Genomic DNA, 15,558 nt, shown 5'->3' on the forward strand with positions numbered 1-15,558 from the left:
AACATCAAAGCATTTGCCATGTGGGTAAAACTTTCAGGATAAGGAATCTCTTTGCTTTTAAAATAGTGTATTTTGACCCGGAAATCAGGAACCCTTCAACTTTCTCAAGTCCCCTTTTCCTCCTTCATCAGATCTATTTATGCCAGATGTTGGCAGGGTCGCACCCACATTCCCTTGGCCCTTCCTGGAGCTTACACATGCCTATGGCTTTCTGCGTCTCCCTCCCTGTTTGTCAGAGGGAACAAGCTTTCTCCTTATACAGGGCAAGATGGAAATTCTGGGGGATGATGCCCTAGAAGCAGCTCTCAAGCAGCGAGGGATAGGAGATGGTGCATAAATACTCTTAGCCTCCTTGCTCCTAGAAAGATGATTCTGGAGCATCTCTCCCAGAAGGTCTCCGGCGCGACAGAGCCCCAGGCACCCGTAGGAGTGACTATTCATCAATACACACCCGTTTTTCAAACCTCTGTCCCTCTTGGTCTCATCTCCACACTCCGCCATGTCCAGTGAGCTTCCTGGGGTCATCTCTCAGGATGTAGTTGTATGTGGGTCTTTGCCTTAGATTCTCCTTCTGTCAGAATCCATGCAGAGGTCATCTATTCTCTTGATTCAGAGTATACACATTTCAAGACTTCTGTTGACAGGTTTGCTGCACAATCTGGACAAGTGCTATTTCATCTCCCTCTCACAGAACTGCTCCTGCTTGTACGTTTTGTACCTGCTTCAGACCAAATCCATCTTCTCTCTGCCTGAAATCCCATTACCGTTTCTTTGATGACCCAGTGATAGTCACTGGATCGTTTTGACCAGAGTCTGAACTCACTGAATTGATAACTTCATGGAATGATTTTATTTTCCCAGTAATTGCTACTGAGTGTGTTCTTCCCACTGGATATAGGGAACACAACAATAACTCAGCCTGATTCTATCTGTCTAAGCCATTAAAGAAGACAATCTCATTCGAATTCAAAATAACACCCCTTTCCTTTGCTCGGGCTAAGCTTGCATCGGAGAAAGAGACAGAAGTAGCAGGGCATAGGTAGTGTCAGGAAACACGGTGCACTTTCTTATTCTTTCTTTCTTCTGAGTCCCTCCCCCAAATCAAATCTCTTACAAACTCCTGGCTCAAACTTATGGGGAGCCATCTGGAGGGGAGCGTTCAGTAACCCAGCTGGCTGCAATCAGCTGCCTGGAGATGCTGTTGGAGGAAGGTGAGATGCCTGAATCTCATTCGTGTCCAACTGAAGACAGCCTCTGCTTTTGGAGTGGTCATGGTATGGATGATATATGTGGTTTTAGAGTAATATTCAGGTCCTCCCCAACTCCTGTACACTGTAGAAAAGCAGCCGTGGCCTTCCCTGGTCATCCAGTGATTGAGAACCCAATTGCCAGTACAGGGACACAGGTTCGATCCCCAGTCCAGGATGATTCCACACGCCATGGGGCAACTAAGCCCACATGCCACAGCTATTCAGGCCATGCTCCAGAGCCTGCAAGCTGCAACTACGCCTGCAAGCTGCAACTACTCCTGCATGCTGCAACTGCTGAGGCCACCACAACGAGAAGCCTGTGCCCTGCCCCTAAAGAGCAGCCCCGCTAGCCTCAACTAGAGGGAGCCCATGCGTGGCAACGAAGACAACACAGTCAAAAAACAAACAAACAAAAAATGGGGAAGCAAGGAAAAGCAGCTGTATTTCTCTTTGATTCTCCCATGGTGCATGCCTCCAATGCCCTCGCCAAGTTGGGCACCATCCCATTTCTTAATTAAGCACTTGCCAAGCTGGAATCAAGATTGCTGGGAGAAATATCAATAACCTCAGATATGCAGATGACACCTACCTTATGGCAGAAAGTGAAGAGGAACTCAAAAGCCTCTTGATAAAGGTGAAAGAGGAGAGTGAAAAAGTTGGCTTAAAGCTCAACATTCAGAAAAGAAGATCATGGCATCTGGTCCCTTCACTTCATGGCAAGTAGATGGGGAAACAGTGGAAACAGTGTCAGACTTTATTTTTTGGGGCTCCAAAATCACTGCAGATGGTGATTGCAGCTATGAAATTAAAAGACGCTTACTCCTTGGAAGAAAAGGTACAACCAACCTAGACAGCATATTGAAAAGCAGAGACATTACTTTGCCAACAAAGGTCCGTCTAGTCAAGGCTATGGTTTTTCCAGTGGTCATGTATGGATGTGAGAGTTGGAGTGTGAAGAAAGCTGAGCACTGGAGAATTGATGCTTTTGAACTGTGGTGTTGGAGAAGACTCTTGAGAATCCCTTGGACTACAAGGAGATCCAACCAGTCCATTCTGAAGGATATCAGCCCTGGGATTTCTTTGGAAGGAATGATGCTAAAGCTGAAACTCCAGTACTTTGGCCACCTCATGTGAAGAGTTGACTCATTGGAAAAGACTCTGATGCTGGGAGGGATTGGGGGCAGGAGGAGAAGGGGACGACAGGATGAGATGGCTGGATGGCATCACTGACTCGATGGACATGAGTCTGAGTGAACTCCAGGAGATGGTGATGGACAGGGAGACCTGGTGTGCTGCGATTCATGGGGTCACAAAGAGTCAGACACAACTGAGTGACTGAACCGAACTGAACTGACTGATGCTCCCTGCTCCCTTTCCATGCACCATCAGAGCCAGAGGAAATGGGTGTCTTCTATGCCCGCGTAGGGCTTCAGGGACCTGCCTGGGGAAGGTTGCTTCCATCTTTCTCTTCCCAGGCACACAATATATACTATCCAGAGGTCTCATTCTGAGCCTCAGGCTACGTATGTCCTGGGGTTTTCACTTTCTGAAACTTCCAGATGAGAAATGAACTCTATATGTATCAGCATCCCTCCCAACTTCATGGGATAAACGTTAACATCTCCCCTGTCACCAAGTGGAGCAGGTGTCCCAGCACTCGCTTTCAGTCTCCCAGAGAGCTTCTCTGATCCAGAACAACCTCCTGACTATATCTTTTGTGGGTAAAAACATTCAGATCAGTCCAGCATCTTTGGAACAAGAGAGGTAGAGTAGGAATCTTTGGCCATGAATCTAGCTTTCCTTGAATTTGGCCTTCCAGGATTAAATTTTTTTTCTTCATAGTAGTATCTGCATTCTTGTCTTACAATGTTTGTAACCTCTGGGGATAGGAATTTTTATCTGTGGTTCATGTCAATGTGATATTACATATAATTTTATAGCAACTCATTTGGATTCCTCAAGGTCATAAAGACATCATTCTTGTCACTCAAGAAACAAATTCAGGAAATCACTAGAGTTTCCAATGACACAGTGGAAAAAAAGGCAAACATTTATTTTTATTTGCAAGAGCAGTTTCTGCCAATAGTTAATGCTCACAAAACCTTTTAAGCTACAGTAACTTTTGGTAAGCTCAATGAATACTTTAAAAAAGACCCAGTGATAAGAAAATTACAGAAAAATCTCCATTACACTGTCGAAAATGTTTGGAATCCAAAATCCACTATTTTCTGCAATGGTTTTTAATATTTGCTCTGGTTAAAAAAAGATTTTCTTTTTGCTTCCTTTCTACTTCTACATAGTCCTGGTTAAATGAATACAATCTCTCCCATATCTGCCATTTTCTGGATTTAGATTATTTTCATTCTTACAGCCTTATATTAATATTTTAATATTTTACATATAACATTGAGTGTGTTGTGTTTTATGAAAAAAAATTATAGATCCTATTTATGATGAGGCATTTCCAGTTTAGCGAAAAACTGAAAATCTAAACAGTAGAAAGTCATTTTATGCCTTTTTTTCCTTTTTAGCTATAATAAATAATTAGCAACCTATTAATTACAAACTTAGTTAGGCTTAGAGTAGCCAGAGCATTTTCAAAATTTTAAATTCATGTTTGTTACAGTATGTGAAGTCATTAAGAAAAGCCTCTGGTTTTCCAGTTTGGTAACAAATGGCTTTTGTTTGATGCAGAATTAATAGAAACTAATGATGACTATGTAGCTTTTCCAGAGTTTTAAAGGCAAATCTATATTGGCCTACAGTTAACATGCAAATTCTTCCAACAAGCAACACAAAATGTATTGTAGTAGTCATTCATGTTTATCAACATTCAAGAAGATCTAGTCAGCAGCACAACTCTCCTATGTCAGAAACACGTAACATGGTCACAACTGAATTCAGATCACACCTGGGAAAAATCCCCTTTTCCTAATGCATCCTCTAGAGTCCAGACTTCCAGTACGGTACAAAAACAACAGCAATGAATACTGCGGTACAAAGGTAAGCACAGACAAGAGTTTGGTGTGCCAGCATACAGAGCTTTAAAAACAGTGGCAAACAAAACCAAACATCTTGCCCTGTTCTCTTTTCCTTCTGTGAGACTAGAATTCTCGCAGTCTTCTAGAAACATTCAATTTGGGGAATGAAGTCCAAATGACCCTAGCACTGGGGTGCTGAATCAAGATGGCACAGGGGCAGAACATGGAGTTCAGCACCTCCCACAGATACATCAAACCATCCTAGCACTGAAATTGCTCCTTGGAGGGGAAATTTGGCCACAAGGGGACATCATACTCATTTAAGAGAAGGTACTGGGGGAACATACTGCCGTGCAAAAGATGGTTTACTACTACTAATAGGTTTGAAGGAAAATGTGGTTTTTCAAAATATTTCGTTTTCTCCCAAGGAATATTTTTGGTGGTATACCGTGGCTCAAATTTCACTGCATTATTTTTGGTTGGATAAATGAAATGTGCACCCACCCCCATCACCATCACTCTTAAGTCTTCTTCCATCACATAAGACACTTGTTAAGATAAGAAAGATATTCTACTAAAGCTGACGGTGATTGAGAGTCATTCAGTATTCAAAGTTCCTAAAGAATCGTTGGTTCTCTGAAAGGGATAAAAAAGTAGGAAAGACTTTTTTCAAACTCTTGCTAGTAAACAGGTATTACTTCAACTGATACAATGGCTACGTGACATCAAAGTACTATAAATTATCAAAACTATCGTACAGAAAAATTACAAATTCATTGCAAAATACATTACACCGCTACCATTAAGAAAAAAGTGCTTTTTGTTTTCCTTTCTTTTTTTTTTGCCAGAAAAGTATTCTTTCAATATAGAAAATCCTATGCATTACCCTGCATGTGGCTAGGATATACCATAACGGAGTTTGTACTGAGTCCTTCTGATTTGCTGGATGAAAGGCTGAAAAATATAATAATGACTTATTAAAGCCATGTCCCAAATGAGCGTGCCAGCTGTCAGTGGAGAGATGCCTGTTGAAGACACAAGAGGACGCCCCGGTCTGCCGAGCCCTGCCGGTCGTCATCAGTCAGCTGGTCTGGGCTCGCAGGCCTGCTGCATGTTCTGCGGTTCCCTGCATTCTCCCGACCTGTTCTCGCATCCTCATCTCGCTTCGTCACCTCTGTGACTCTTGCGCTCAGTGATGCCGGTATTGCCTCATGAGAGGAACGATGCAGGACGGCGGCCCCGCCAGTTTCAGGAACGGGTGCCTGAGGAGCTCCTGTGCTGTGGCCCTCCGAGCGGGCTCCCGCACCAGCATCAGGTCTAGGAACGCCCGCAGCACTGAGGAGACCTGCGGAGACAGAGGACGGCCTCCTGAGGACTAACGATGGGACCCAACCCAGGCCCCCCAAGTGGCCTCCCAGCAAACTCCCAGGAAAGCCTTCTGCCCACAAGGCCAAATTCCAGACAGTCAGCTTGAAGAGAAAGAGCTCATGGGAGCAAAAGCAGGCATTGCCTTTCTTAACACACGCTGTTTTCCTTATCGTTTTCAAACCTGAAATACTAGGAGTAAATGACAGTACAACAAAAATACGTACTAATTAAGAGACAACAGCAGCTCTTATGGTGAACCCACTATGTTCAGATGGTGGTCACACACATTTGATGAGCAGTGTTATAAACATGGAATGAGTTTTATTTGTTTATTTTTCTAACCACATAGCCATCTAGGCTTTGTGCAATTCCCTTTTTTTTTTAAAGACTTTTTTTTAATGTGGACCAGTTTTCAAGTCTTTATTGAATTGGTTACAATATTGCTTCTGCCTTATGCTTTTTTATTTTTCTGGCCTCAAGGCTTATAGGATCTTAGCTCACAGGTCAGGGGTCAAACCCACAACCCCTGCATTGGAAGGGAAGTCTTAACCACTGGACTGCCAGGGAAGTTCCTGGAATTCCTTTCTTGAAGAGAAACAAATTTCCCTAAGGAATGTGACAACAGATAGCATTTGTCCTTTAGTTTCTTGTAATTTACTTTTTTGCAGTATAGCTCATGTACATTCAAGTACATAAAAAGCATATGTTTTACAGTAATTCTTTAAAACACACACAAACACACGCATGCACACACACACACATATACCCACACACCTATATATTCCATACTCCTACCCAGGTTCCCTGGGTTAAGAAGGTCCCCTGGAGGAGGGTATGGCAACCCACTCCAGTATTCTTGCCTGGGAAATCCCATGAACAGAAGAGCCTGGTGGGCTACAATCCAGGGGGTCACAAAGAGTCAGACACTATTGAGCACAGCACATTATTTAAACTGTCCAATGTTGTAAAATTTTCACGCTTTTGTTCAATTCAAGCAGCTTCCCCACTTTGTTGCAGGTCCACCCAGCCTACATGAGTGATTCTCCAGGGCCTCTTCCCTAAGGTGTAGGGATGAGGGGAGAGGGGATGCTGTCACAAACAATTCTCTCCCTCTTAGTATCTGGTGGGTAGTGGGATGGTCGGTATTTTTAGTGCTAATCTGTGGAAACAGCTCTCTCAGCAAGCCCAGCCCCACTGGTGGCTGCACAGTGGTGGTTTGTTGACTTAGCATCATTTTTTTCTGAGCTTGGCTCTACTTGATGATGCCTGGAAACCAGGAAAGACCCTCGCTGGTTCCCTCACCATGTTGCTCATTGCCCTGTACTATCTAGCCCCTGTCCACCCTCTGACATGCCTCATCCTTCACCTTGCTCACTTTGCCCTGGCTGAGGGTCTTCAAACTGCTCCTCCCTACACCTGGGATGTTTTTATCCCAGATCTTTGCATGACTTGCTCCTTTTTGACAATCAGGCTCCAGTCCCTTGACAGGACTCCCTTCAACACTCGGCCAAAACTATCTCCCAATTCCTTTCTGCCCGCCTCAATCACCTCACAGCGTTTTATTCATTTCCTGGCATGTACCACTCTCTAAAATTATTTTGATCATCCATTGTGTGTAGTTTGTTATCTGCTTCCCCAACTAGAATGCAACCCCTCTGAGAGTCAGGAAATGTGGGGCTTTGAGCTGGGATGTCCTGGTCATTAGAACACCCCCAGCGTGCCTTAAATTCCCAGTGCAGAAGTGCTGAGAGGCAACCACCCATGGGAGAGGAGCTCATGTGCCCACTTTCACAAAGGAGCTTCAGAGAGGGAGGGGCAAACTCACTTGCCCAAGGGAGTGAACAAGAAGAGCAGAGATCTGAACTCAACAACTCTAATTCCATAACAGGCAGCTACGAGAAGCTACTGCAGCACAGAGAGCTCAGCCTGGTGCTCGGTGACGACCTGGCAGGGTGAGTGGGGGGTGGGAGGGAGGATCAAGAGGAAGAGGATACATGTACACTTACAGCTGATTTGTGATGCTGTACAGCAGAAGCTAATAGAGCACTTAGAAGTGACTAAAAAGTAAATTAAAAAAACAAAACAAGGTCCATGTCTAGAAACCAGGATCTACTCCCAGATGTGATATGCCAGTCTTTAACATTTCAGAGAGAAGGAAAAATCAAAGAACAATATGGAATTTCAGCAATGGATATTGCTTCTCACCTTGTGGAGGTCCTTCACTCTTGGAGGTAAACTGTCCCGGATCCGCCGCATGGCCTGGAGGGGGGGCTCGTTGAAGTAGGGGGGCTCACCATCAATCATCTCGATCACCATGATCCCAAGGGACCAGATGTCCACCTGTTAGGCACAGTGATTATCTCAGGCAAAGAGAACTTTCTGAAAGGTTGAGTATGGCCAGGGAACCCAGTAGATTCATACTCATTCATAAATTCATACGGTATTTGTAACTTCTCAAAATCTACAATTCAGATTTATCGGCTGAACGGTTGAGTGACCAAGTGTTTGCTACTGGTCTTCGCCTGCTTTTTAAAGGCAACTTCAGTGAAGATTCTGACAGTTAGGTACATGTGAATGTCTTACTACTCTGAAGTTCAGAACCTTTAAAAAAATCCTGTTTTTTATCAGGTCAGATGAGAAAGCCATTCAAAGTTTTATGTTACAAACAGAGAAGAAAATTACATTTAAACCAGAAAAAAATAAGAAAAGTTTTTGGCATATTCATAACAAACTCCAAAGAGCTACACTGCACAACACAATATATTCTGATTCTTTTATTAAGTTGATTTTTTAAGTTCTTTGCTGCCATATTTAGGTTTTTCCCTTTGTGTTTTATCACTCTGACGCAGTGTACACAAAACTGTATTCTGTAAAACCATTGTCAGGGACTGGAGGAAAGGAAAGAAAGAGATGACAAGCAATCCTTCCTGGTTAAAGAATGGGAAGTCAGGGCAATGAGGTGCCAGAGCTGCTATAAATTCCCGGGCCCTGGCGGCTCCCTCCTCCCTCATTACACCTCTTATCGGTGAGCTGCATTCCTGCTCTCGCCCAGAAGTGACCTCCACTGAGAGCTGATGCTCTCGGGACCACGGTGACATAAGCAAGAGGCATACTTATCCAAGGGCAGCACACCAGGGAAGGAGAGTCCGCCGGCAGTCCGGCCGCTGTCCTCCGCTCACTGGTGCACGACCCTGCCTCTGCTCCCCACTCTAAGACTGTCTCCCGCACCACGGTGTGCGGAAACGCCGTGCCCAGGCGAACGTGCTCCTTGCCTCCCTTGTGTGTGCGTGTCTCAGAGCTTTATTCACACCGTTCCCTCCCCCGAGAGCCCTCCTCCACTTCTGCCCCTCATTTTATGTATCCAAACCTTGTCCCTTAATACAGTAGGAGCAGGTATGGGAGCAACTCAAGTGTCCATCAGCAGATGCATGGATACAAAAAGACGGGGTATACATACAATGGAATATTAGTCATAAAAAGGAATGAAATGCTTCCATTTGCAATAACACTGATGGACTTGGAAGGTATTATGTTAAGTGAAGAAAGTCAGATAGAGAAAGACAAATATGTGTGGAATCTAAAAAATGTATGACATCACTTATGTGTGGAATCTAAAAAATGCAACAAACCAGTGAATAAAACAAAAAAGAACCAGACTAATAGAGAACAAACTTATGGTTACAAGTGGGAAGAGGGAAGGAGGGAGGGGCAATAAGGGGACAGGAGAATTAAAAAAACCCAGAAGGTTACTATGGGATTGTATGGAATCATGTGTGTGAAATTTTTTGAAAGTTGTAAATTGTAGGATTTAAAGAATAATTCAGTAAAAAAAAGACAATTTTTTAAAATTTAAAAGTCAGTAACAACCAAAATAGATTATGAGAGGTTATTTCCTTTCCAGAACAAACAGAAATTGTGCCATATTTTAAAATATGTTTCAATATTCATATATAATTTTTTCCAATGGGAAAACATTATTTCTCACCCAAATATTCACCCCAATCTGTGGAGCTTTCTCTGACCCTGTATCCTCTGAACACACCTGCTCATCTGTGAGTCTCCAGCCACTTTTCAGGTTGCACTGGCCCTAGGGGTTAGATGAGAGTGGAGTGCCTCTTCCCCACTGCCCATTTGGGACCTATGCATACTGTTCGATCAATGCTGTCGTGACACCCCAAGGGTGGACAGACTCTCTTCTGCCACAACTTGCTCTGTGAAAAGCCTAGTGAATGGCAATCGAATGTGGAGTTAAAAGTTATCAAGCTGGTCTCCTGGGGTCATTAACGAGCTCAGAACCCTTGCATCTCAGCCAGGCCCTGCCCACTCCCCAGCAACAACCATCACCTCCTTACCTCTGTCCCATATGGCAGCCTAGAAATCACCTCAGGTGCCATCCAGTAGGGTGTACCAACCAAGGATTTCCTCTTTGGCACCTCTTTGGAAACTTGAGCACAGAAACCAAAGTCAGACAGCTTGATCTGAAAAGGAAAGGAATGCAAAAAACTAACCATTGAAAAATACTGGCTTCAACAATTGGGGCAAGATGGAGGGACCTAGAGATTTTCATACTAATGAAGTAAGTCAGAAAGAGAGAGACAAATACCGTATGGTATCACTTATATGTGGAACCTAGAACAAACAATACAAATGAACTTATCTATGAAAAAGAAACAGACTCAGACAAAGAGAAGGGAGTTGTGGTTGCCAGGGAGGGGAGGATGGGCAGATGGGGGGCTGGGATCAGCAGATGCAAAGGGCGTGTATAAGATGGACAAACAGCAAGGTCCTGCTGTGTAGCACAGGGACCTGTACTCAGTATCATGACAAACCACAATGGAAGAGAATATGAAAAAGAATATATATATACACATATATGTACACACATGTATATACACACATGTATATACACACATGTATATACACACATGTACAATTGAACCACTTTGTTGAATAACAGAAATTAAGGCAACATTGTAAATCAACTATACTTCAATAAAATAAATCATAAAAATATACTGGCTTCAAAATGTAGAAATATAACACAAGTTTCAGCTTCAAAGCAAAATCATCTTATCCTTCACAGGTCTTGGATATATCAGAGAAGGGGCTCTCAGACCCTTTTGTTGGAAAAGCACAACCCATTTTAATGAAAATAACTCTCATGGCCCCACCAGGACTGACTTTCAAATGTTTAGCTACTGCTATCTTTTTATACAATCATGAAATAATATAATACACCCAAAACAAGAAACTCATCAAAATTCAAGGCCACTACTTCCATTTAATGTAGGAGAGATAAAAAAGCCTTTCTTAGTGATCAATGCAAAGAAATAGAGGAAAACAACAGAATGGGAAAGACTAGACATCTCTTCAAGAACATTAGAGATACCAAGGGAACATTTCATGCAAAGATGGGCTCGATAAAGGACAGAAATGGTATGGACCTAACAGAAACAGAAGATATTAAGAAGAGGTGGCAAGAATACACAGAAGAACTGTACAAAAAAGAGCTTCACAGCCAAGATAATCATGATGGTGTGATCACTCACCTAGAGCCAGACATCCAGGAATGTGAAGTCAAGTGGGCCTTAGAAAGTGTCACTACAAACAAAGCTAGTGGAGGTGATGGAATTCCAGTTGAGCTATTCCAAATCCTGAAAGATGATGCTGTGAAAGTGCTGCACTCAATATGCCAGCAAATTTGGAAAACTCAGCAGTGGCCGCAGGACTGGAAAAGGTCAGTTTTCATTCCAATCCCAAAGAAAGGCAATGCCAAAGAATGCTCGAACTACTGCACAATTGCACTCATCTCACACACTAGTAAAGTAATGCTCAAAATTCTCCAAGCCAGGCTTCAGCAATACGTGAACTGTGAACTTCTAGATGTTCAAGCTGGTTTTAGAAAAGGCAGGGGAACCAGAGATCAAATTGCCAGCATCCGCTGGATCATGGAAAAAGCAAGAGAGTTCCAGAAAAACGTCTACTTCTGCTTCATTGACTACGCCAAAGCCTTTGACTATGTGGATCACAATAAACTGTGGAAAATTCTGAAAGAGATGGGAATACCAGACCACCTGACCTGCCTCTTGAGAAACCTATATGCAGGTCAGGAAGCAGCAGTTAGAACTGGACATGGAACAACAGACTGGTTCCAAATAGGAAAAGGAGTACGTCTAGGCTGTATATTGTCACCCTACTTATTTGACTTACATGCAGAGTGCATCATGAGAAACACTGGGCTGGAAGAAGCACAAGCTGGAATCAACATTGCCAGGAGAAATATCAATAACCTCAGATGACACCACCCTTATGGCAGAAAGTGAAGAGGAACTAAAAAGCCTCTTGATGAAAGTGAAAGTGGAGAGTGAAAAAGTTGGCTTAAAGCTCAACATTCAGAAGACGAAGATCATGGCATCTGGTCCCATCACTTCATGGGAAATAGATGGGGAAACAGTGGAAACAGTGTCAGACTTTACTTTTCTGGTCTCCAAAATCACTGCAGATGGTGACTGCAGCCATGAAATTAAAAGACGCTTACTCCTTGGAAGGAAAGTTATGACCAACCTAGATAGCATATTGAAAAGCACAGACATTACTATGCCAACAAAGGTCCGTCTAGTCAAGGCTATGGTTTTTCCAGTGGTCATGTATAGAAGTGAGAGTTGGAGTGTGAAGAAAGCTGAGTGCCAAAGAATTGATGCTTTTGAACTGTGGTGTTGGAGAAGACTCTTGAGAGTCCCTTGGACTGCAAGGAGATCCAACCAGTCCATTCTGAAGGAGATCAGTCCTGGGATTTCTTTGGAAGGATTGATGCTAAAGCTGAAACTCCAATACTTTGGCCACCTCATGTGAAGAGTTGACTCATTGGAAAAGACTCTGATGCTGGGATGGGTTGGGGGCAGGAGGAGAAGGGGACTACAGAAGATGAGATGGCTGGATGGCATCACCGACTCAATGGACATGAGTTTGTGTGAACTCCGGGAGCTGTTGATGGGCAGGGAGGCCTGGCATGCTGCAATTCATAGGGTCGCAAAGAATTGGACACGACTGAGAGACTGAACTGAACTGATGATGCTTTAGTGCAAATAAACTGCTAGTCATAAAGCAAGTTTTGTACAAACTGCTACAGTTTAGGTTTTTTCCCACTGAACACATTTGGATTTCTAAGTACCTTGAGATGATTCAAATAACCAACCTCATTTCTATGTTTGAATTATTACAAGACCCCATTTGTAAAGTATGCTGGGAAACCACTGTAGGCATAGGCTGCCCTTTTCTTTTGCTTTTCCTCCTCTCTCAGGATAACTCAAGTTGCCAATGGAAATATGGGCATAGAAACTGGGTGTTAACAATTAGTTATTAGGAGTTCAAAGTGTTCAATTTAATTACCCATTGTGCATGCACATATGTTGTTTATTTTAGAGGTCATCAAAAAAGAAAACCCTGAGTTTTCTTGCCCAGAACTTTTAAGAATACTCTTAAGAACACACTGCACCATTAGGAAACCCGCCAGGTTATATATTCCAGGTGACCAGGATTCAGTTTATTTCTGCGAGGCCTGATTCCTGCTCATGATGATCTGATCTGATTGGAGAGGATTGCTACTTAGGATTACTGGTGATAATGGAATGCATTAAAAAAATGCTTCAGGCATTTTTTGGCAATGGTTCAGAGTGGTCATTTGAAGTGAAAATTGCCATAAATCAAAAGTATGGTCTCTAAGGTACACATTCTCCCTTGATTCTCTTTATACATCTCTGAACTGTTTTCGGTCTTTTTTTCTGGCTCTGTCTCTGCTGCCCACACCTTAATACTGGGGCTTCCTGGAGTTCAGGTCCCAGTGCTCACCTCTTCTCTTTTTATGTGCTTTTGCTAGATACTTTTTTTTCCCTCCCAGGCTTAATGCAGATTTCTCTCCTTCATTCTAAAACTACACATCCATCCAGTGTATGCTTCTACATAGAGTTAATTCTTGTGAAGGGTGTAAGATCCATGTCTAGATTTATTTTTTGAGCATGTGGATATCCAGTTGTTCCAGTACCATTTGTTGAAAAGACAGTCTTTGCTCCATTGTCTTCAGTCGTGTCCAGCTCTTTGTGGCCCTATGGACTGTGACCCTGCTAGGCTCCTCTGTCCATAGGATTCCTCAGGAAAGAATACTGGAGTGGTTCACCATGCCCTTCCCCAGGAGATCTTCCCGACTCAGAGGTCGCACCCACATCTCAGGCATCGCCTTTATCGCCAGGCGTGTTCTTTGGCAGTAGCGCCACCTAGGACGTCCTGTGCTGCCTTTACGCCCTCGTCAAAGGTTAGTTGACTCTGTTTATGTGGGTCTATTCCTGGGCTGTCTAGTCTGTTTTATTGGTCTGATGACAGACAGGGAAGTCTGATGTCCTACAGTCCATGGGGTTGCAAAGAGTTGGACATGACTGAGCAAATGAACTGAACTGATAAACTTTCGAGTCAATATGTCAATACCTACAAAACAACTCACTGAGACTTTGACTGAAGATTATATTGAATTTATGGGTCAGGTTGGAAAGAACATCTTGATAGTACTGAGTCCTTCTTATCCTGCAACCTTATTATCATCACTTATTAGTTCTAGTTTTTCTTGTTGATTCTTTCAGATTTTCTACATAGGTGATCATGTCATCTATGATCAAAGAGAGTTTTAATTTCTTCTTTCTCAATCTGTATACCTGTTATCCCTTTCCTTATTTTATTGCATCAGCTAGTGCTTCCAGTATGCTGTTGAAAAAGAATGGTGAACGGGGACATCTTTGCCTTTTTCCTAAACTTAGTGGGAAAGCATATTCACTTAAGCATACCTCAAGGCCCTGATCACTTCTCACTTTCTCTAGAATTTTTCTTAGGAGCCCTTATTGATCTGATCTCCAAATTTGTGAGAATTTAGCACCCCACTCCAGTACTCTTGCCTGGAAAATCCCATGGACGGAGGAGCCTGGTAGGCTGCAGTCCATGGGGTCGCTAAGAGTCGGATACGACTGAAGTGACATAGCAGCAGCAGCAGCAGCAGCAGCGGACACGACTGAAGTGACTTAGCAGCAGCAGGTGCTGCTGCTGCTATGTCGCTTCAGTCGTGTCTGACTCTGCGCAACCCCATAGACCGCAGCCCACCAGGCTCCCCCGTCCCTGGGATTCTCCAGGCAGGAGCACTGGAGTGGGCGCCATCGCCTTCTCCAATGCATGAAAGTGAAAAGTGAACGTGAAGCCGCTCAGTCGTGTCCGACTCTTCGAGACCCCATGGACTGCAGCCCTCCAGGCTCCCCCGTCCCTGGGATTCTCCAGGCAGGAGCACTGGAGTGGGTGCCGTCGCCTTCTCCAATGCATGAAAGTGAAAAGTGAACGTGAAGCCGTTCAGTCGTGTCCGACTCTTCGAGACCCCATGGACTGCAGCCCTCCAGGCTCCCCCGTCCCTGGGATTCTCCAGGCAGGAGCACTGGAGTGGGTTGCCATTTCCTTCTCCAATGCATGAAAGTGAAAAATGAACGTGAAGTCACTCAGTCATGTCCGACTCTTCTCGACCCCATGGACTGCAGCCCACCAGGCTCCTCTGTCCATGGGATTCTCCAGGCAAGAGCACTGGAGTGGGGTGCCATTGCCTTCTCCAATGCATGAAAGTGAAAAGTGAACGTGAAGTCGCTCAGTCGTGTCTGACTCTTCTCGACCCCATGGACTGCAGCCCTCCAGGCCCCTCCCTCCCTGGGGTTCTCCAGGCGAGAGCACTGGAGTGGGCGCCATCGCCTTCTCCAATGCATGAAAGTGAAAAGTGAACGTGAAGTTGCTCAGTCGTGTCCGACTCTTCTCGACCCCATGGACTGCAGCCCTCCAGGCTCCCCCTCCCTGGGATTCTCCAGGCAGGAGCACTGGAGTGGGTGCCGTCGCCTTCTCTAATGCATGAAAGTGAAAAGTGAACGTGAAGTCGCTCAGTCGTG

General features: G+C 44.0%; 1 protein-coding gene across 1 annotated transcript in view; it reads right to left on the bottom strand.

The window, feature by feature from the left end:
- Positions 1–3,161: 3,161 nt before the first annotated feature.
- PAK5 (p21 (RAC1) activated kinase 5) overlaps positions 3,162–15,558 on the bottom strand; it is a 421,808-nt gene continuing 409,411 nt past the window's right edge. The window contains exons 8-10 of the mRNA XM_019973040.2: positions 9,952–10,077; positions 7,805–7,939; positions 3,162–5,576 (exon numbers count right to left, since the gene is read on the bottom strand). Of these exons, the coding sequence (XP_019828599.1) occupies positions 5,421–5,576; positions 7,805–7,939; positions 9,952–10,077 (417 nt within the window). The 3' untranslated portion in view covers positions 3,162–5,420. The remainder of the gene's footprint in view (positions 5,577–7,804; positions 7,940–9,951; positions 10,078–15,558) is intronic.

The sequence above is a fragment of the Bos indicus genome, chromosome 13 (assembly GCF_029378745.1).
Source record: "Bos indicus isolate NIAB-ARS_2022 breed Sahiwal x Tharparkar chromosome 13, NIAB-ARS_B.indTharparkar_mat_pri_1.0, whole genome shotgun sequence".
NCBI lineage: Eukaryota > Metazoa > Chordata > Mammalia > Artiodactyla > Bovidae > Bos > Bos indicus.